The sequence below is a fragment of the Balearica regulorum genome, chromosome 1 (genome assembly GCF_011004875.1).
Source record: "Balearica regulorum gibbericeps isolate bBalReg1 chromosome 1, bBalReg1.pri, whole genome shotgun sequence".
Taxonomy (NCBI): Eukaryota; Metazoa; Chordata; class Aves; order Gruiformes; family Gruidae; genus Balearica; species Balearica regulorum.
In genome coordinates this window covers 149,550,597-149,571,519 of record NC_046184.1, presented here as the reverse complement: position 1 = coordinate 149,571,519, position 20,923 = coordinate 149,550,597, and the positions used below count along the sequence as shown (strand labels likewise).

Sequence of the window (20,923 nt, the reverse complement as noted above, 5' to 3'; positions counted from 1 at the left end):
CTTTGAATCAAGTCATGACACACAACCTGTCAGACTTCTTTGTTTAATGACCTAAGCATTTTTACAAGACAAAATTAACTTACTCAGATGCCATAGAACATTCTGTAAAAAAAACTATCAGACTTCTGTCCAGGGGCAGTTGCTTTCCTTTTCTTCTGCTATATATAATGCCATCCCTTGAAACATCATTTCTGCCATTATCACCAGTGATAACAGTCTAGTGCACTAACTTGGCTGAACACAACAGAACTATTTGAGGATGCAAATATTGCTTGCTATAGGATAAGGGTGGCAAAAATAGCTCAGCAACAAATAGATTTGTCACAAAGGCATTTTATTTTTTCACTACTATATGTCAGATCTCCATAGCAATCCATAAGGGAAGTCTGAAATAGTATCACTTGATGGCTGAAGTGTTATTCTTTTCTTGTAACAGAATGCTTTTGGTTTTCAAACAGGACTCGGAGGAACCAAGTACATCTCCTTTGAAGAACGGCAGTGGCATAATGATTGCTTTAACTGTAAGAAGTGCTCTCTCTCGTTAGTGGGTCGTGGCTTCCTCACAGAAAGGGATGACATCCTCTGCCCTGAATGTGGGAAGGATATTTAAAGCTCAAAATAAGAGGTGGGGAGAGGGGAGGAAAGCCATGCTTGCAATATATAGTCTGAAATACACGGATGTTCGGAACTAGCTTTGCCACTCTGTGTTTCGCTGTATTATTAACATCACTTAACCTTTTTCTTCAAACTCCAAATCTGGAAGGAAAACAACTTCAGAATCTCTAGTAGCAGCACTGGTGTTTAAGATTTCTACAGCTAACCGAAACTAATGCAAAACCTGAGATGTAAAACTATTTGGGTGTTACTGACATAACATACTCTTTTTTTCCTTTTTTTTTCCTTCCACTAAATATTCCAGTTACGAGCAAGTGATAATAGTTCAAGGATTACAATGGCCACCCACAATACATTCATAGATGGATATTCAGGGCGAAACCCTCAGCCCGCTGAAATCAATGGCAAACCCCATTCAATTTCAGTAAGGCTGTGGTCTCACCTCAGTGTTCTTGAGCTATGTGACTAGTGTGTGCTGTCAAGTGTGTAGAAAGACTGCGAACGTAGAGGGTGTTTCAACGTACAAGGATTTGTGCTATGCCATAAAGAGATAACGATAAAACAGTTGAAGTGGGAGTGCTTCATAAACAGGTACATTTTATTGCATGACTAGCTGATCATTGTGTGAAGTACAAGTTCTGATTGACAGTATCAGTATTACAGTTAGTCAACATTACACTGCACATTGTATTTTTCAAAATAAAATCATTTTAAACAAAACTGTGAGTGTGCCTTAACTGTACTTAGGTATTTACAAATAAAATGCTTTCACAGTCTGAAGAAACACAACGCAAAAGCCATACAAACACAACCCTTTTTGCACCCAGTCGTTATGAAACTGTGGAGTTTAGACAATCCTCATACAGGCCCTGCTGATACAACAGTCTTCTACTAACTAAAATCAGTGGGAAAATTATCAGCAAAACTGAACATCTGTATGAAAATACTGAACTGACTGCAGCTGATAAAAATGTGTTCATAGGCTCTAAGCTCAAAACCAAAATATTATCGTTCTCAGCAACCAAGAAGGTCAAGACAACTCAAAAGACATTTAATCTTTGCGAAAGTCAGAAGTTTAACTTCTATACTAGGGCATGCTTTAATTTTGCTCTGTATTGCAATACGTAATACCCTTTGCTCAAGCATCACTTCTGCTACATTTGCTGCAAGGCAACTGTCAGCAACAGTGTGCTGGCAGGACAATAAAATGAAGAGAAAACAATCCAAAGGAAGATAACTCTTTTCCTAAAGCAAACTTCAAGAAATACAGCCATGTTACGCAATGTACGATCCTAGTACACCTTCCAGATGGAATTAATTTGTATCCAGCAAAAGGAGAAAAATAATATATCACACTTCCAACAGGAATCTTCAGATATGGAAAGAAGATTTAGGAGTATACTTACTGTGTGTGTAAGTGGGTAGGGAAAGTTTGCTCCTAGTTCCTGCCACTGCTCTTGAATTTGTCTCTTTTTGGACCAAGTGTAAAGTGCTCACAAATCATTCCTCTCTCATTAATTCAACAAGGTAAGTAGATGCATCAGACCAGATTTGGTTTACTGTACACTATTTGAAGAACTTGGCTGGCTGACATTTTTGAAGTGCACGCTGTGCTAATCGGATCTCACTGAATGAGCAAATTCTGTCCTTTGGTGACTTCATTCTACGATGAAGGTTGTAGTAAAGAATAGCCATAAAAATCCCTCTTATGTCCACACCCCCCAAAGGGGAGCAAGCACCTCACTCTCTCCTGTGGGGTCTGGCAATCCCCCAGCACACTGCGACTCTGTTCTCATACTTTGCTGAGAAGAAGGATTACTATTAGCTAAGGGGGTAGTGGAAAGTTGTAAGAGCAGCATGGCTTGCACCTTGCCCCCCAAAACGCTACAACAGATGATAAAATGGTCCCAGCTTTAGGGAAATGTAGGTGAAACATGACAAGGTTCGAAAGCATACTGGCCTGAAAACAAGGCTGTTACCATGCAATAGCAGCATCACACTATGCATTCCTGTAGTTCTGCGTATCACTCCTTAACACATACTAACACACACGTGCTCCTAGCAACTGAAACTACAACAAAGTACAGCCTATGCTCTAAACCACTGCCAACAAGCCACCCACAAAACAGAACTCCTACCAGACTGTTACACTAGTGCAAGGACCAGCACTTCACATCATACTAACTGCTGCTAAGACTCCAAGGTAGCTACTGAGCCTTTTACCTTGTGAACTTTTTCTTAAGTTCTAATCACTTCAAGACCATTGAAATATAACCTTACAAAATGAACAAGCTTAATTACATCACAAAAACAAGTCAACACTGCTCTGCTTTTAATTGAATTTATTTAAATAGGATAAGGCTACTGAAAAGACAACTCTTTACATACAAAATGTACATTACGTTAAAGTTTGCTGTACTCAAGTACAAAAACTGCACAAGTGTTTAGTAAAAGGGAAACAGCACACAATATTTCAAAACACCCATTCTTACCATTTTACAGCATTCGAGAAGTGCCTTTTATGTCATAACAGTGAATGGAGAACTTCTGTCAGTAATGAATTAAGCTACAGTTTTTGGTTTCCATATTAATCAATGTTAAAAATGTAAACAAGCTTTCAGATCACTACTGACAACTTCTTTTAGTGGTTTAACTAAGTGGATTCAGAATTTCATTCTTTCTTTTTGTTATACTAAGTCTGGAAGTGTTGTTATTATTTACCATCCATATCTAAAATGAAACTGGTGTCACCCGAGCCACTGAGATTTAATAAACACGTTTCCATCAACTTAATTGGATTTCTGCCTTACAAGGCACTACCAATAATCCAGGTGAAACACCACATTTCACAGAAAAGCAACATCTATCTTAAATTACCAAAGGAAGGGGAAATAGGTTGGGGTTTGTTTGAGTGCAACTACATACACTAATGCTCTCAAGGTACTTCTTTGTTGTCCTGTCCAACTGTAAGTTGAGAAAGCGCTGGCCTGCATTCCACAGGTTTTCCCCATATTTTATAAGCATGATTGTAACCAGGAAAGCAAGCAAATTTGTTGTATCGGCACATTTTTACACTTATGCATGTATAAAATATGCCTGTGTATTTAAGAGAACGTGGCACTAATCCATTCACTACTTCCTCTCAGAGATTCCTATCAGTCTAGTAACATACTTCCATCTGTGCATTTCTTACTTCCTACGTCAATAAGAGAAACTTCAATTTGAAGTAATGCTGTTAAAATAGCTCATCTCTTATTACCAACCTAACTTGCACTGCAAATTCTACACTCCTGCCTGTTCTGTGCAACGAAAAGGAAAAAAAAATTGTCTCAGACTATCTTAACAACAGAATGGTCAGTTTTCTCATCTAAATTAATTACCTTTTTAAAGTGAAGAAGGCTCTTGGGATCACTCTGAATCTCAATTGCTATTTTAACTATTTAACCAGAAGTGGAATAAAACTGAATCTTACTGAAACAAAAATACATTTATATGTGTGAATTGTAGTGACATGCAGGAGATGAACTATAATAATCTTGAAAACTAGAAGTGGGGAGTTTAGTATATTGTAATATTACCAGCTTTTAAAGAAGTCATGAGCTACTTGGGGTATAAGAGTAGACACTTTTAAGGTGACTGGTGATAATAACTCCAGCTTTACAACAGGGAACTTTTAAACTTGTTAAAACTTCACAGCAATCTGAATCCCTGTAAGGTTTAAAAAGAATTGTACTTAAACTGTTTAAATATGACTTATCTGTTTGAAAATACGGAAGTAACATTTATGTTTCAAGCACCATTAGCTACTTCATGGCCATGTAACGTGCTGGATTTTCTTCTTTGCTTCTGTAGGCTTTAGATCATTCTGGAATACAAGAAAATATATAAGTATTCTTAGATATACTGTGCAAGTAGAAGTTAGTAGTTAACCTGCCATATTCAAATCTAGTAGTGACTATTGCTGTACCCAGCTATACGCTACTACAACAGTTTTCTATTGCCACCTTGTGGAGAAAGTTAAATATCACAGAACTTCTCTAGAGAAGATAAAAATAAAGCCAATGAATTTAACTACCTGAAAATCATGTATGTCTTTTGTTTTTTCTTAATTCTACAACTAGTTCTGCAAAAATATCCTTCAGTTATGCATCTTAGAAACCAATACATATTGGAGTTTCAAAACAGGCTTCTAAAGTTATTTCAGATTGCCTTCTTAAAAGGCTTGTTAAAATGGGATTGTATAAGGGAAAAAACCAAGCATAAAACTAGGAAACCAATTTACTTTTGTCAAATAGTAAAAAAGTAGAAAAAGAGAAGGAAAAGTTGGTCTTCCTTTGTAATGACCTGTATAAAAAAACTGAAATAATTGCCAAAGCCTCGGTTGAACTCATCTTTCAAACCCCGCCCCAAGAAACCAGGAAACAAATCAAGCAAGCCCAAAGTAAAACAATAGGAGACTGAAGTGGTGAAATAATTACTTATCACCATCTAAAACAAAAACCAAAATCTGAGAAATTAGAGCTTTAATAGTTCACACAGAGTAAAGACAGGTATATGAGTTTGCAAGAACATTCTGCAACACATTGGTTTGGGGACCACAATCGAGAGATCTCTCCTCTCCTTAAGAGTTTCAGCATTAATTTATTTACAGCAATCCTGTGGATTGCAACCACTGCAAGGTTTAAGGGAATTAGACTCAAAGATCAGAGGGATAGTTCTGCGCTATTCAGTACGAGAACTTCAGTTTTTCTTGAAAGTCAAAGAACAGTCACTTGCTTGAAAAGGCAATTGTCATTACCATTATTATACTAAAAATATATCAGGCTTTACACTCTACAGCCATCTGCCAAGTATACTGATTCCCCCTGGCTGCATCACTTATTGTTCAATACCACATTCTTTCATTTCAGACAGTAAAGTAACATCCACACAACACACTTGCCTAACTTCAAACGTGTCTGACAGACATTAACCAAGGCATGACTGAACTTAACAGTATTAACTTGAACAACACAAACTGTGGCTAAGGTAGAAGACCTTAAGGTCATAGTTTCTGAGTGCGGTTATACAGTGTCACTTAAAAGTGTTAATCATTGTGTCCACAAAACATTTAAATTAAATATAAAGAAGCTATGAGGTGTATACTAAAAAAGTTTCAAAAGCTCTGTAGGTTCAGATCTGACCAATACTTGGAAGAGCTCTAAATACTAAAATAATTTAATAATACTGGTAGTAGGAAACACACCTCTCCAGCATAAATTTGATTCAGGGTCTCAGCCATGATTCTTGTAAAAGTTGCTAACATCGTTTTTCAGAAGAGCCACATGTTTAGGTGCTCATGTCTAACAGAAGTCTGATAGAACCCACCAATCTACACAGCAAGGACATTATCTGCATTCTTTCATGAAAGGATATTTAACAAAGAGATTAACAGAAAGCATTTCATGAGGCAATATTGAGAAAATAGAAGTTAGGTCTGGTGTACTGGAAAAATTTTAATCAATGTAATTGCAAACTGCATATCTAAAGCTCCCCCTGCAGTTCAACTGAGAACATATATTTCTATTTCTTCCTTTGAAGCCCACACTTACTCCAGATATTCCCATATCCCAGTGGAAATGTGAAAATTCCTTAATTTGTATCATGAAGGGACACAAACAAATATAAGACTTATCCCTACTTTGTGGTATGTTTTAAAGAGATGGCCCATTGCTCCTTGCTCACTGACAAGCCCTTAAAGACTAATCACACCTTTGTCAAAAATAACCACTGTTCTATCTTTCTCCCCAACTGGCAGCTACATTCGGCACCATTACCTACACTTTCAAAGGTATGCCCTGCTGAATTAATGTATCCTGCCTTAGCTCTTCTCTCATCACTTCAGCTCATCAGCCTCATTCTGCCCCCATCTGTAGTGTAGTTCTTTACAGAAAATTTGTTTGCAGCTGAATCTAACTCACAGAAAGAAGGTAACAATTTACCTTTATGGTTAACAGCTCAGCCATCAGTCATCTACTTGCTAACAGCACCCTTCTGATCAAGACCTCAGCATAACTTTGTCACCATTTTATAGAAGCCCAGGTACCTGATTAAGATCACCATGGCTCCAAATGAGCACTTGACCTTTGGCCTCTCATTTCAACTAGTATGGTTTGTTGTTATGGCTTCTCATTAGGCCCACAATCTAGGCAGCTCTCCAGATTTTTCACATCCAGTTCCTTCCTCAAGCTTGCCAATTCCTATGTGAGATCTAAAACAGATGGTCGTCTTCCTCTAAGGATATATTCTACAGCTCTCAGCATCTCACTTCAGTTCCCGCAACATTTCTTCTTTCACTTTGACAAATGAAAGCTTGTCCTACTCAGCCATTCAAGTGTGATTGTTACAAATGCTATCATTCCATTTTTTTCTTCCCTACTACAGAAAACAGACCACTTGTCCTCCCTTTAAAGCTGTTCGTGTTGTTCTATAATAACTGTTCTCTCTCTCAGACCTACCAGTAGGATTACTTTGTTTGTGTTTTATTTGACTGCTTCCAGCACCACCTTAAGCATTACCTACTTAGTAATTTTAAAATTACATGCACATTTTCTACAAAGCTGCCTCTCTCATACAGAAGTTTCCCATGGACAAATAGAAAGTACTTAATTTCTTTCCTTCTAATCTTTCCCAAACCGGCTACTATTTTGCCTCTTTCTAAATAAACACTCTACGATTACTCCAAAAGAAAATAATCCTGAAAACTCTTACAAGGGTCTACCTTTGGCTCTTGCAACTTTCACTCAAAAAAACCCCCAAAAACCCCAAACTGAAAAACAAGATACTGAACATACATACCGGCAAATCAGATTCCTCTTTTGGAACAGCTCTCTTTAACTTCACAACAGTAGTTCCTGCGACTGGAGACAAAGGGTACACCTTCAGACTAGCCAACACACTGCTGTTAGTCTTTGAAATATTGTTCTGCTTAGCCTCACTATTCCTCATTCCCAGCTTAGCGTCCTCTGATAAACTGAAGGCTGAAATGTATGTTGAGGCATTTGAAGGAACTGATAATCTTCTAACAGTGTTGGTGGTGCTTCCAGCTGGAGGAGGTTTTAGGCGATCAGCAGCTCCGTTCTCCGTCTTCCTCACCTTTATGCTCGTACTTGTTGAATTGCCATCAAATACAATTAATGGCCGTTTCCTTAAACCTTCCACCGTTGTAACACTGAAAATACAAATTGTAAAATTCTCAGACACACAAGCTAGATGGTCCAAAAATAGCATATCCAAGATGTGGGTAGTGAAAACTAATTTAATCTTGCCTAAAGTAAAAATATATCCCAAAACACTAACCTTAAGCTCTTAGTTGCTTCAAACTTAGGCAACAGAAATTGCTTCCACAATAGAAAGGGGGGAGGGGGGCAGGGGGTTGCGTGAGGAACAGCGTTCCTCAGCAAAGAGGGTCATGCGAGGAACTTTCTAGCAGACAATTACAGTTGTACGACCAAAGACCGTATGCTTATACCACTGCAGCTAATACAGAGTAACTAAAGAGATAGTAGCTGTTAAGTATTTCAAAAGGTGAATATTTGAGAAAATGTGTGCCACCTTACCTACAAGAATAGCATCTAATATTCTGATGCTTCTCAATCTCCCTGTTTCCACTCTTATTCAAAATCATAATGTTAAGTCTAAAAGACTGTTAGACAAGGAATGAAAACATTAAGCAAAAAAGCATATGTTTTTGAAATAAGCTGTCTTTGAACTGGAATCCACAGCTGATTTAATGACTTTTTTTTTTAATAGTTTGTGCCTTTAAGCCTATGTGTAATCAGAGCTGTCCAATTTAGTAGCATCTGATTTATGAAAAAGGAATATTATCAAGCTAATACCAAAACAGTAGTATCAGAAAACATCCCGACTGCCAAAAAATAAAGCATAAAGTTATCACAGCTCATTCTACATGAATTTAGTTTTTTTTAAAAAAGCATTGCTCAAGAATGACAAAGTGTTTGGAAAGCGCAGATTTAACAAATAAAAAACCAAACCACCATTAAGTTATGTAATATTCCTATTTAGAAACTTCAGTTTTCAGCATGCACTCACTGTTTAATCATTTCATATTAAAGAGGCATAAAAGTTGAACAATAGTGTTTTCAACAATGAAATACATTAATTTGTAATTAATGAATTTGACAATATTGATGTTAGACACCTCAACAGACTTTAAAATAAGCCACAAGCAGAGACTCCATTCATTTGACTTGGAACAACATTAGATTAGTAGCTGCTGATAAATCTCACATATTAAGAAATCACACACTGCTTGCAAAATTTCTGTCCAGACCAGGGTTTTCTTCAAAAAAACAAAAGGAGTCAGAATTTAAGAGCTCATAGAGCAAGACAAATTTCAGCTCTTATTCAGATTTGCTTCTACATTATTACTATCCATTCACAACAACAAATGTCACACAATCCTCCTCTTTTTCTATTTATCAGATTCCTGGAACTGATAGAGACAAAGAGACCTTCAATTCGTTTGGGACTTGTTTATCAAGAGATCAGACACAACTCTTTGGCTTATGTCTACAGTAGATGCCATTTCTAGAAGAGCTTCTACACAATGAGATTAGCTTCCAAGACCAGAAGTGTTCAGCCAAACATGTTGTTTCATTTAAATACTACTGAACCAACAGTAGCATTTAACACATTCATTAAATTAAGGAGTATAATTTCACTTGAAAAGTCTAAAAAGCTGATGTACACTTCAAAAATAAAACATGACACTTTTTGCTCACTTCAGCTTTGTCCAAGAATTTATTCAACACTCCTGACAAGGAACACATTCCCCAGCAGCCTTTTTGGAAAGCTAGTTTACAAACTATGTGAAAGAAAGAAAGATTATACCTTTTTTCAGTCACCTTACTTAACATAAAAACACTACTTTTCCCTGGAAGTGTTCAAGACCAGGTTGGATGGGGCTTTGGGCAACCTGGTCTAGTGGAGGGCGTCCCTGACCGTGGCAGGGGGGTTGGAACTAGATGATCTATGAGGTCTCTTCCAACCCAAACCATTCTATGATTCTATAGAAAGAAGCACTATAAGCTAGGTATCATTAATAACATTTGGATGACAAAAAAATATTATCTTTCCCTTTTTCCTATTATTACAGCAGTAGAATCTAACACTTCTGACACAGGAGACCTGACATTCTCTGTAAACTGTAACAATGTCCAAAAGCTGTACAAGTTTCATTAATTAGGCAAAGATTAAACTAAATGCATTGTCCTAAATTCTACAAGTCTAGCCCAATAAAAGCTAAATTACCTTTTATTCTCACTTTTCAACTCATTTTGCTGTCTTTTCTTTTCCATCATTTGCCCCCATCTACTTTTTGGTAAGTCACGCTGAGGCAGGGGAATGGCATGTTGAATATAGAGATCAGTGAGACCATCTTTGTCCATCTTTACATTATTTTCGACTAGTATATTCTTCTGTGGGGAACAGAAAAAAAAAAGTTGCTATTATTATGACAAATTCAGAGCACAAGCATCTTCATGGCATAATTTCTTTTTTCAAAAGCCACTTTAAGGTAGTGTATTGGGCATAAACACTAGGGTTTCAAAAACAAGAGGCTGCAGGGGTGACTGCTGTGGAGAGGCCATGAACTGCCCTGTGGCAATGGCAGTCTGGTCTGCCAGTCTGCTTTCCTACTGTCAACTTCCCTTGTTTTCCCTGTGGATTACACTCAGTCCTCCCTTTCATGAGGCAATAGATAATGCAGGATGTTGGGGTCAGTGCATACTGGTTTATTTTTCCACTGCCTGCAAGCGCATCTCTTCACATATCTCCTCATGAGCCTCTTCCCGTGTGTCCTTTTGTGTCTCCTGCTCGTGGTGGCTGCTGCTCTTTATTAAGTGCATTTGAGCACAGGTATCATGAGCCCTTCTGCTTGAAATTTTGGGGTGTGATGCGTTGTTTTCATCAGTGCCAGAGACAGCTGGATTCAGCTGCGACCAGTACCGGGCAGTTCATCATCTTTGCCCACACAGGTCAATCCTGCAGCCCCTTCCTATTCCAAAGCCTGTAATCTTCCCAATAAAAATAGTAGCCAAACAAAAGGAAAAAGTTATGATAGACATACTGTTGATGACTGATGTTTTCATGCACTCTTCAACATGCTTCCCTGAATCCAACAACACCACCAGAGCTCTCCTCCACACTTCTAAAAAACCAGCAACTAGAACATAACGCAGTTCAAACTTACACATGTAGAGCCACGCTTTCGTCTTCAGTTCCCAAAGAATAAGTCGCAAAGGGAGATTTCTATTAACTGTCGATTATTACAGAACACCAGCTGTCTTTCTAATCACGTATAGGGTTGTGAAAACAAAACTTCTTGGTATCTCCTGCCAAATGTATTAAAAGAGAAAAAAAACCCCACTAACTTCCTACAAACTAGAGGTCACTGAAAGCAGGCCAAGTGTCTGCCACTACTATTTTTGGCAACACTTCATGACTCCTGATGTGGGCTTAAAACCAGTACAGTTTTGTCCACATAAACTACATGGACAAGAGCATACAAAATTTCAGTAAGTTCATACAAAACTCTAAAAGTTTGATTACTATTGTTTCACATACCAAAAATTTTCAGGTACGGCAGTAACAAGGATTCCAAATCACACCCACTGAAGCTTCATACAATCCAAACCCACTTATAACTCACTTTCAAACTCAGGTTTGTTCTGTTGGTTTTTTTACAATCACGCATACTTAAGCATTAGCTTGACTTCTTCTGTAGGATGCATTTCCTTAATTCACTGGGTATGACCATGGCAAAGATCATCTTTCCACAGATAACTTTACTGCATGCAAACACTGTCTCACAGACATGCTGATGTGAGTAAACGATCCCTGAGAAGCTACAGCAGCGGCGTCCAAGCACGGACGCTTTGCAAACACGGAGACATCTCTCACACCACGGGCCTCCTCCAAGCAAGCACCCAGCCTGCACAGTACGGACTTTGGGGTTTGTTTGGTTTTACCCCAAATGCTTCCCGCGCACCCACAAAGACTGGAAACAGCAGGAGGACTGGGACGAAACTCCGCGGGTAGGTGACGGGGGGAGAGGCGTTTCCCCGCAGAGTAAAGCGGAGAAACAACCAGGGCGGGTCTAACGCGGAGGGGTGACCGCGACAAGAAGCGGTGCCGCCGGCCCGGGAGGCCTCCCTTCCCGCCGGGCGGGGCAGGCGCCGCGCCGCACCCCCCGCCCCGCCTCAGGGGCCGCCGCTCCGGGACCGGCTCGTTTTCCCCGGCGGCGCCCGGGCGCACCTGCTCCAGGGTGAGCCGCAGGAACTCCTCCGAGAGCAGCTCCGGGTGCAGCAGCAGCTCCGGCTCCGAGCGCCCCGACCCCCGCTCCTCCTTGCCGCCACCGCCCACCCGGCCCCTTCCCTGCGCCGCCATCTTCTTCCCCCAGCGACCCCTTTCCGGCCTCCCACAATGCCGCACGGAGCGCGCGGGGCGGGAGCTCGCGCGGGAAGTGACGGGAGCCCTGTGACGTCAGGGGGGCGCGGGCCCGGCAGGTGTTTGCGTATCACGAAGCCGACGGCAGTGGCCCCCTGTCCGGGAGGGTCGGGACGTCGCCGGCCGGAGTGGAGGAGCCGTGGGCAGCCAGACACGGAGGGGCGGGGAACGGGCTTCCAGAGTGCACCGCTTTCGCGTCACGGTCTGGAGCGGGAGGTGGTCCGTGACGTGAGCAGCCTGACTCGGAGATGGCGAAAACTGGGGGTGCGCCCTTCCGGGTCAGCTTGGCTCCTCTGGGCAGCTGTGCCAGCGGGTTGGGCAAAGCGGGTCGAAAGGGGCTTTGCATTGCTGATGACGTGATGTCCTCCCCCAACCGATGCTGCTGACTCGGGAAGACAAAGCTATTTTGTGGTAGTTCAGTCAGCATACAAAAGTACAAAACGTTTATGTTTTGCCACCGAATTGAACAGCAGCTAAAATTCTGTCCCTAAAAGTGCTGACTGCCAGTTGACACCTCCTCATCTGCAGTGACGAAAGTCGCTCTGTAATTCCAAAGTAAAATAACTGCCTGCTCGCTCGAGTTAGTAATCTGCTTGCATGTTTAAAAGCAGAACAGAGAATTACAAATAATTACGTTAGTAAATTAACAGCGTTGTCATTGCAACATAAACTTGCAGCGTAATTCGAAGTACCTGGTGCATTTTACAGAATCGAGAGGCACAGGCAACACGAGGAACGAAAATATGTGCACGTGGAACGCGCTACGTGACTCGGTAAAGTTACTGCAGTACGTATGCAGTACTTTTAAGAACACGAATTCAAATTTTGAATATTTTAAGATCAGTGAGGTGTAAATCAATCCAGGTACAGCATTTACTGATACGCTTTCATACGGCGTCACCCAAATGTGCCTTCCAGCAGTTCGTGCAGTTTGCGTCCTTGTGCTCTTCCCTCTTTCCCGCCTCCCAAACCATCCACGACTGTTGCGTCTTGGCTTGTCTCGGAAGAGCCGCCTTCTCCCTCTGCGGTTATCCTTTGTACGTCAGGGCAGGACCTGGTCTGTAGCTGCCGTTTGTGACGTAACTACAGCATTTCGAAACAATAACCGGATTTCTCCGGACCTGCCCGGACCACGCATGGCGTACGTTGTTCGCACCGTCGGGACTGCCTGCAGGCGGATCTTCCTCTGCGTAGGTGTAACGGTTTGGATGCAATCCCTGACCCACAGCGCGCGCGTGTTTGCGGCCGTACTGGGCCGGCCGGGGTGCCGCGGCCTGGCGCAGGTCGTGGTCGTCCTCCCTCCCTCCCATGACAGGAGCGACACCAGGGCGCCGTTACCCGTCCTCGGCTCCGGCTCCAGGCAAACCGCGCCGAGGGGCAGCGGGGACCGGAGCCGAAAACCCTCCTCCCAGGGGCGCGTGGCGGCTCCGCTGACGTAGGCGCCCCAGCCCCGCCCCGATGGGCGGGGTTCCTCGAGGCTCCACCCCTTGACCGGTGGCGCGGGGGTTGCGGGTGCCCCTCCCCACGTGACCGGAAGGGGCCCCGGCCCCTCTAGGTGAGGCGGCCCCTTTCCCTTCCTCACCCCTCCCCTCCGGGAAGTGGTCACGCTCGCGCAGGGCGGGGCCTGTGCCACACCGGAAGCGGCGCGTCCGTCCGTCCGTCCCCGTTCCCCGGCCCCCCCCGCCCGCCGCCCGGCGTGCGGCGAGAGGCCTGGGCGGTGACAGCGCGGCCTGAGGCGGTGTCCGGCCCGGCCCCGGCCGCCGGCACCGCACCGCACTGCACTGCAAGGCCTCCAAGCAGCGGGCCCGGCTCCCGGTGTGGCGGCGGCGCCTGGCGCTGGCAGGTGCTGGGGGAAGGTGAGCGGGAGGAGAGGCTCCGTCTCCCGCCGGGGTGGAGGCGGGTGGCCCTGGGGCCGGTCGCTGCCTGGCCTGATTTGCGCCGCCCGGTGGGGCTGCGGGCGTGTGAGGGGACAGGGGCAAAGCGAACGGCGGCGTTTCTCCGCCGTGCGGCCCGGCGCGCCGGGCAGGGTACGGGCGTTCCGCCGGCGTGAAGCGGATCGTCGTCCTCCCGGGGTCTGGTGCGGGCAGGCCTGGCCCTGGGGTGGGCCAGCAGGTGGGATCCGATCCAAAGGTTCGTTAGGGCCTGCACGCAGTTAATTACACAGGGTGTTGGAGTATGAGTACGTGAGCGAGCAGTGCAGAGGTAAGGTCGGTAGGGTGCTGATTTGTAGGGCAGCAGCAAACAAAATGTAAATGCAGAGCAAGGTATTCCTTAACAAAAGTGAGGGACAGCTGCTTTCCACTTTTTACCGGAAATGAGTGTGTGCAGGGTTATTAGTGCACTTAAGAAAATAAAATTTAGTAGGCTGATAATTTGCTTGCCTGTTGATTATCCCCATTATCTTGTTTTCCGGAGTTCTGAACATCTAAAAAGTAGTATACTAACTCTGGGGTGGCCTCCTGTGTTTCTTTGCAGTGGGCATAGGCCCCTAAGGTCTTACAAATGAGAACAAAATACATATTAAAAAAAAAATCTCAGATTATGTGTGTTGACATTGGTTGTTCTTAAAAGCTTCTTTCAAAGCTTTTTTTCTAGCATGAATGTTTTAATTTTTTTGCTACCAGGCTTATGTAGTACTATGTTGGGTTTTGTTCTTTCTGCTCAGGGATTGTGTATCTATTTTGATTTTTTTTATATATATACTTCTACTTTTCATCTACTTTTATTTAGTAAATTTTTTGAAGGTTTTTAATACTTCTTGGTCAAGAGCAAAATTCGGTAGTTTTCCTAATGGCATACATGAAAATGTTTAGCTTGGCCTACAGGAACATGAAGTTGTTCACAGCTTCGGGTACAAAAGGTGCCTGACCTCTCCAGACCATAGTTTATCAGTTCAGGTTTCACACAGGCTCTTAAAAATGGTTGGGGGTTCTTTGACAGTCAACCTTTGGGCAGCCCTCTTTAAGTTAATGTTTCTTTTGATAAGGTTGGAGGATAACATGGCTGTGTTGCCAGAGACTTGCATTATCATTTTACCTTAGGCTATTTTTCTAGTACTTCCTGGGTTTGGGGTTTTTTTTGTTGATGGCCAGAACACTAATTTACACCCCAGGTGAGGATGCAATTTGAAAATGGCATGGAAGCCCAAACTAAAATCTTTCTAAGTTCTGAAAAAAAATAGGAAGATCTTGGCATAGAACTCCACTATGATCTCTTTGTAGCACGGTTTGCTTCTGGCTGTATTCTTAGTTTGATCTAATTTTATTTAGTGGTTACTTGTGAGTTGGGCACCTTACCTTTTCTCACTGAATTTTAGAAATTTTTGCCATGATTTTCAACGTTCTCTTGCAAAAGCAAGGGTTGGTGGGTTTTTTTTAGATGTAATAATTTGAAACTAAATTCATTTTGACTGTGTTTAGTTTCAGGATTGTTTGCAAGAGCATTTTGATGATGTTGGCCTCTCTGGTCCACAGAAATTTCATTTGATGTTTTGCATCTCCATTGTACATGTGGACTGCAAGTAATTGTCTATGGTATTTCTCAAATGGGGTCAAGGTGTTTAGTGTTGCACCTTCCTCTGTGTTGGCTAAGTGATTGTTACAGACCAGTCATGACAAATTAAAAGGCAATTAAACAAAATCAGAAATTTCTCATCTACTCTTCTTTGAAGTGTTGAGCACAGTTGTCTGCTGGCTTCTTATCAAAATAACACAAGTCTGGAGTACAGTAAAATTGCACGGATGGTTTTGAAAACACTATTAATTGCTTTGTAAATTGCATCTGTCCCTTGACAGTGCTTGATTGTAAAAGGGTAGGTATAGTTTGCATAATATGAAGATTAGAAGAGCTGCTTAGCACTTAAAGACAGTCTTTTTGGAATGGTTGTGATAGTAGTGAACAGAAAGTCTTAATTTCAGAGACATTCCATCTTGAGCTTAATGAATGCTTTATGGACTATGCTTCCAAATTGTCTGTGTGAATGCGCCTTGTAATTGCTGGTGCATATAGTCTGGTACAGAGAATACGTAAATACCACTGAATAAGCAGCTATTATTAAAACAAACAAACATCAAACCCACCCCCCAAAAAAAAACCCCACATCCCACCAAAACCAAACCCACAACTTTTATTATGAACTGGATGAAAACTTGCATAAATTATTATTTAAGTGGCTTGGAAGTTACATATTTCTGATTGCTGGAGAGTTAGGAATGTGAAGTATGTGTTAAAATGAAATATGCCTATGATATTTCGCTAAGAGACTATGTACTAATAGGCCTAGATTGAGTGTAAAGCAATGTGTTAACTTGTAGCACTAAATGCCTTGTGGCTTCTCTAGAAATCTGACAGTGGAAGCTTGTATCTTTTCATGTACAGGTGACAGAAACCTGTACATGACAGGTTTATAAATCACTTAAGTACTAGCAGGAACTACTTGTAGTGCCAAAGTATCCGAGAGAGCCAGTAGAATGCTGGTTGCTTGGAAGAAGGCATCACTTCAGAAAGAGACGAGTGCTGTTGTGAATCTGCTTCAGAATAGGCTTGAAGTGGAGGCATACAGTTCAACTCACTTCTGTGATTATTAACGTGCTCATTCTGGCTTGTGTAATCAGGTTGGAAATACAGTATAGACTATTAAAAATGCAACAGTGAAATTTTTGTATTGGTGAATGTTAAATTGTTACCTCTGGTATTTGATTATGTGTGTGTGGGTAAATAGTGGGTTTTTTTCTCTTTAATCAGATCACCCAGAAGACACAATGAGTGTTAAAGCTTTCAAGCTCGTTTCTGCTGTTGAGCGGGAGATGTTAATGGGAGACAAGAATTACATCAACATCGAATGCATTGAGTGTTGCGGAAAGAACCTCTATATTGGAACCAATGACTGCTTTATCTATCACTTCCTGTTGGATGAAAAGATATCAACAGCTGGAAAAATAACTTTTGTTGCCACCAAGCAACTGCATAAATACCTGGGCTTGAAGAAGCCTGTGAGTGAGTTGAAAGCAGCCTCTGCCCTCACCAGGCTTCTCGTGCTTTGTGACAACACAATAACACTAGTTAACATGATGAACTTGGAACCTGTCCCCACTGGCGCTAGAATCAAAGGAGCTGTGACATTCGCATTAAATGAAAACCCTGTGAGTGGGGACCCTTTCTGCGTCGAAGTCTGCATTATCTCAGTCAAGCGGCGGACCATTCAAATGTTCATGGTGTTTGAAGACAGAGTCCAGATAGTGAAGGAAGTGTTTACTCCAGAGCAACCCTGTGCTGTGGCTGTAGATGGTTACTACTTATGTCTTGCACTTACTACACAGTATATCATTTTGAATTATAGTACTGGCATCTCCCAGGATCTATTTCCTTATTGCAGTGATGAGAAACGGCCAATTGTGAAAAGGATAGGCAGACAAGAATTTCTGTTGGCTGGCCCCGGAGGCCTAGGTGAGACTAAGGATTGTAATTTTTTTCAGTTTTTTTAACTTCTCTCGATTTGGGAAGCAAAGCTTAACTAATTAAGTGTTATGCACGATAATGATAATTTTATTCACAGGACTGTACTGGAATGTTGAGATAAAAAGGTAGATGGTAAATTTTTGGTACTAAGTGTTATTATAACTCACCTGCTTTTTTAATGCACAAAAATCTGATTATTTGTATTTAAGTTGTGTGTGTAGAAAGCTTCATTTCTGTATAGACAGCTACCAGTAGTAGTATCTTGCATCCCAGAGTAAAAAAATTGGTTAATACCAAGTGAAACTTCAGAGGCTGATAGCCTTTCTGTAGTGACTAGCCAGACTGGGTCTGAGGAGCACCATGTTGCTACAAACTTGTTAAATATAGTGTAGACGAGTTAATTTTTTCCTTGGTTGCTATTGAGAGGAGTTCATATGAAGTCCCATTTTATAGAGTGTAACAGATTCTCAAGTAGGTATGTTCCAGTAACATTTCTTACTAGCACTGTAGTGTAAGTAAACTGTATCCTAACTCCTGTAGAAGTAAACTCTGTCCTAACTGTAGATGATGTCAGATACTACCCAGTTTTTATGCTCCCATTTGCTTAATTTTTAAGAGTATTTTCAGCTGTGTATTACAGAAAATTGTAGCTTAAGTATTGCAAAACCAAAGTTAGAGCATGTGAAATAATGCTCTTTTCTAATAGACAGATGATTGAAAGGACTACTGCTGCTGTACTCTGTCTAAATCAGCAATATGCTGTGAGGACCCTTTTTTGGAAAAGCTGCAATATCGCAGAGCTGACAGACCGTAGGCTGAGTGCTTTCGTGCTGTTTTCCATCTGACTCTCCATTTAAGAAATGCAGTTCATGTACCTTCCCTGACACATTAGGAATAGCATGACACAAAGATCACAGATATTTAATTCAGGGGTCTGCATGGGTTTTGGTTTTTCAATATAAATTCCAAAGAAAAGCAAGAGTGCAATCAGTTGTTTATATTGAAGTTTGGTCTTGTGGCTAGAATGTGAGGTGTACGTCAACTCACTGGTTTTTCTTGAAAGAAGTAGACTTATTGGAATATCAGTTAATGCAAATTAAAGATGTTCCAAGATGTTTTTTCAGACATAGGTTGCCCACTTCTCATTAAAACTATTAGTTGCTTTAAATGTGGACATGAATTTGTGGACATTAACCATTTTAGTAGTGCTGTGAAAGTTAAAATATGTGAATTGACTGTCTGAAAGTATTCCCTTTTGATATGTTTCTAAGGAGATTTCATTCTTACTTTAATCTTTATTTATCTTTTTAGGAATGTCAAACCAGATTCTGTTCAGCTGGTTCATTTCTTTTTTGATTTAAGAAAAGATACACTTTCAAAAGCATAATTGTATTTAGTCAGAAAGCAGAATTTTATTAAGTCCAACTTTTGCTCTTATCTGGTGTCCTGGAAGAGGGCTATACTATAAGGCCTTTACTCATAAAATTCAACATGTTTGTGTAAGTAGATTGTTCTGGGGTTAAAATATCAGATATGTGATATCTTAAGCAAATGCACTTCTGCAGCTCTAAAAGTACTATAAACTTACCTTTTTTTCCATAATACAGCTTGTACTAGCTCAGACATCTTACAAAGACTGCTATGGATTGCATAGTTTTTCCTTGCCTAATTCAGCTTGTGGTTTGGGTTTTTTTGATCTCTATTCCCTCCCCACTGTTGTTTTGATTAGTAGTATCCATGTTGCTGTTCTTGGTAAAATTCTTTGTGTCTTTAACACTAGTGTCTATGAAGTTGTGAAGATGGTTGATCACCTTTATAATATATAAGCATTATATATCTTGGTATTTGAGGTAGGCCTCTGCTATAAAGTGAATGGACTTGAAAAGGCTTGATGTAAATCTTCAATGCTAATTTTGGTTTGCTTTTGTATGTCTTACTGGTTAAGACATGCTTGTTTGACATTTGGTAGAGCATCTATGCTAAAATCAGCCTCTTTTGCTGAGGTGGCTATATTCTGCATTAATATATTTGGCTTTATAGTGTTTGAAGTGACATTTATCTAGATTAATTCACTTTTGAGTTAAGACTGAAATTTAGAATGGCAGAAAGCAACTGCTTAAAATGGTAATCATAAAGTAAAACATCTTTGAGTTTCTTGGGTATGTAACCTTTCTCCTTACCTGGACTCTGCATTTAAAACTGATTGTTAGAATTGTTGATAGTTGATCCATAGACTTAGCCGTTTGGTACTTTGGCTCTACTTGCAGTTAGTATATAGGTCATTCTTTCAAAGGGAGGAGGAACTTCTTTTCTGATGTATCTTCATTCTGTCCAGTAATTAGTTCATTCAGAATTGAAAATCAGTTCTTTCTGATTATGTATGAAACTATGCTTACCAAAATTCAGCTTTTCATTTCATGAAGCTCTTGTTGCATGTTTCTGTGGTGGGTTGACCCTGGCTGGGGGCCAGGTGCCCACCAGAGCTGCTCTATCACTCCCCTCCTTCACTAGACAGGGGAGAAAAGGTGTAACAAAAAGCTTATGGGTCAAGATAAGGACAGGGAGAGATCACTCACTAATTATCGTCACGAGTGAAACAGACTGAACTTAGAGAGGACATTCATCTAATTTATTACCAAGCAAAACAGAGTAGAGGAATGAGAAAATAAAATCAAATCTTAAAACACCTCCCCCCACCCCTCCCATCTTCCCGGGCTCAACTTCCCTCCCAGCTTCAACCTCAGCCCCCCCCAGCGGCACAGGGGGACGGGGAGTGGGGGTTACAGTCAGTTCATGACACGTTGTTTCTGCTGCGTCTTTGTTCTCAGGGGGAGGACTCATCATTCCCCTGCTCCAGCATGGAGTCCTTCCCATGGGTGACAGTCCTTCACAAACTGCTCCAATGTGGTCCCTTCCATGGGGTGCAGACCTTCAGGAGCAGACTGCTCCAGCGTGGGGTCCCCCATGGGGTCACAAGTCCTGCCAGCAAACCTGCTCTGGCCTGGGCTCCTCTCTCCACAGGTCCACAGGTCCTGCCAGGAGCTTGCTCCAGCCTGGGCTTCCCACGGGGTCACAGCCTCCTTCAGGGGCCTCCACCTGCTCCGGCGTGGGGTCCTCCACGGGCTGCAGGTGGAATCTCTACACCCCCTCATCCTCCCTCCATGGGCTGCAGGGGGACAGCCTGCTTCACCATGGTCTTCACCACGGGCTGCAGGGGGATCTCTGCTCTGGCACCTGGAGCACCTCCTGCCCCTCCTTCTGCACTGACCTGGGTGTCTGCAGATGTTCTTACATCTTCTCACTCCTCTCTCTGGCTGCAAAAGCTCTCTCTAACTGTTTTTTT

The 20,923-nt window shown here is 41.8% G+C and overlaps 3 protein-coding genes across 18 annotated transcripts in view; 2 read left to right on the top strand and 1 right to left on the bottom strand.

Annotated features, from left to right (window-relative positions):
- The window catches only part of FHL2 (four and a half LIM domains 2), a 42,904-nt gene extending 41,569 nt beyond the window's left edge, over positions 1–1,335 (top strand). For 5 of the 7 annotated variants that reach the window (XM_075738940.1, XM_075738930.1, XM_075738988.1 and 2 more), the window contains one exon: positions 459–1,335. In XM_075738940.1, coding sequence (XP_075595055.1) covers positions 459–610 — 152 coding nt within the window. In that variant the 3' untranslated portion in view covers positions 611–1,335. The remainder of the gene's footprint in view (positions 1–458) is intronic. The other 2 variants (XM_075738979.1, XM_075738969.1) reach the window with 1 other exon arrangement.
- A 1,607-nt stretch (positions 1,336–2,942) lies between these two features.
- Positions 2,943–12,110, bottom strand: C1H2orf49 (chromosome 1 C2orf49 homolog). The gene is made up of 4 exons (XM_075739003.1): positions 11,932–12,110; positions 9,928–10,094; positions 7,453–7,825; positions 2,943–4,480 (listed from the first exon to the last, which is right to left on the bottom strand). Exons 1-4 carry the CDS (start codon positions 12,061–12,063, stop codon positions 4,424–4,426), a joined length of 729 nt encoding a protein of 242 aa, XP_075595118.1. The 5' UTR covers positions 12,064–12,110; the 3' UTR covers positions 2,943–4,423.
- A 128-nt stretch (positions 12,111–12,238) lies between these two features.
- Positions 12,239–20,923, top strand: part of TGFBRAP1 (transforming growth factor beta receptor associated protein 1) — a 42,466-nt gene continuing 33,781 nt past the window's right edge. For 3 of the 10 annotated variants that reach the window (XR_012832818.1, XR_012832817.1, XM_075738839.1), the window contains exons 1-3: positions 12,239–12,387; positions 13,042–13,317; positions 16,867–17,568. Coding sequence is in view for 8 of the 10 variants with exons in the window: in XM_075738839.1 (XP_075594954.1) it covers positions 12,372–12,387; positions 13,042–13,317; positions 16,867–17,568 (994 nt within the window). In the remaining 2 variants the exon portion in view is untranslated. The other 7 variants (XM_075738856.1, XM_075738878.1, XM_075738868.1 and 4 more) reach the window with 7 other exon arrangements.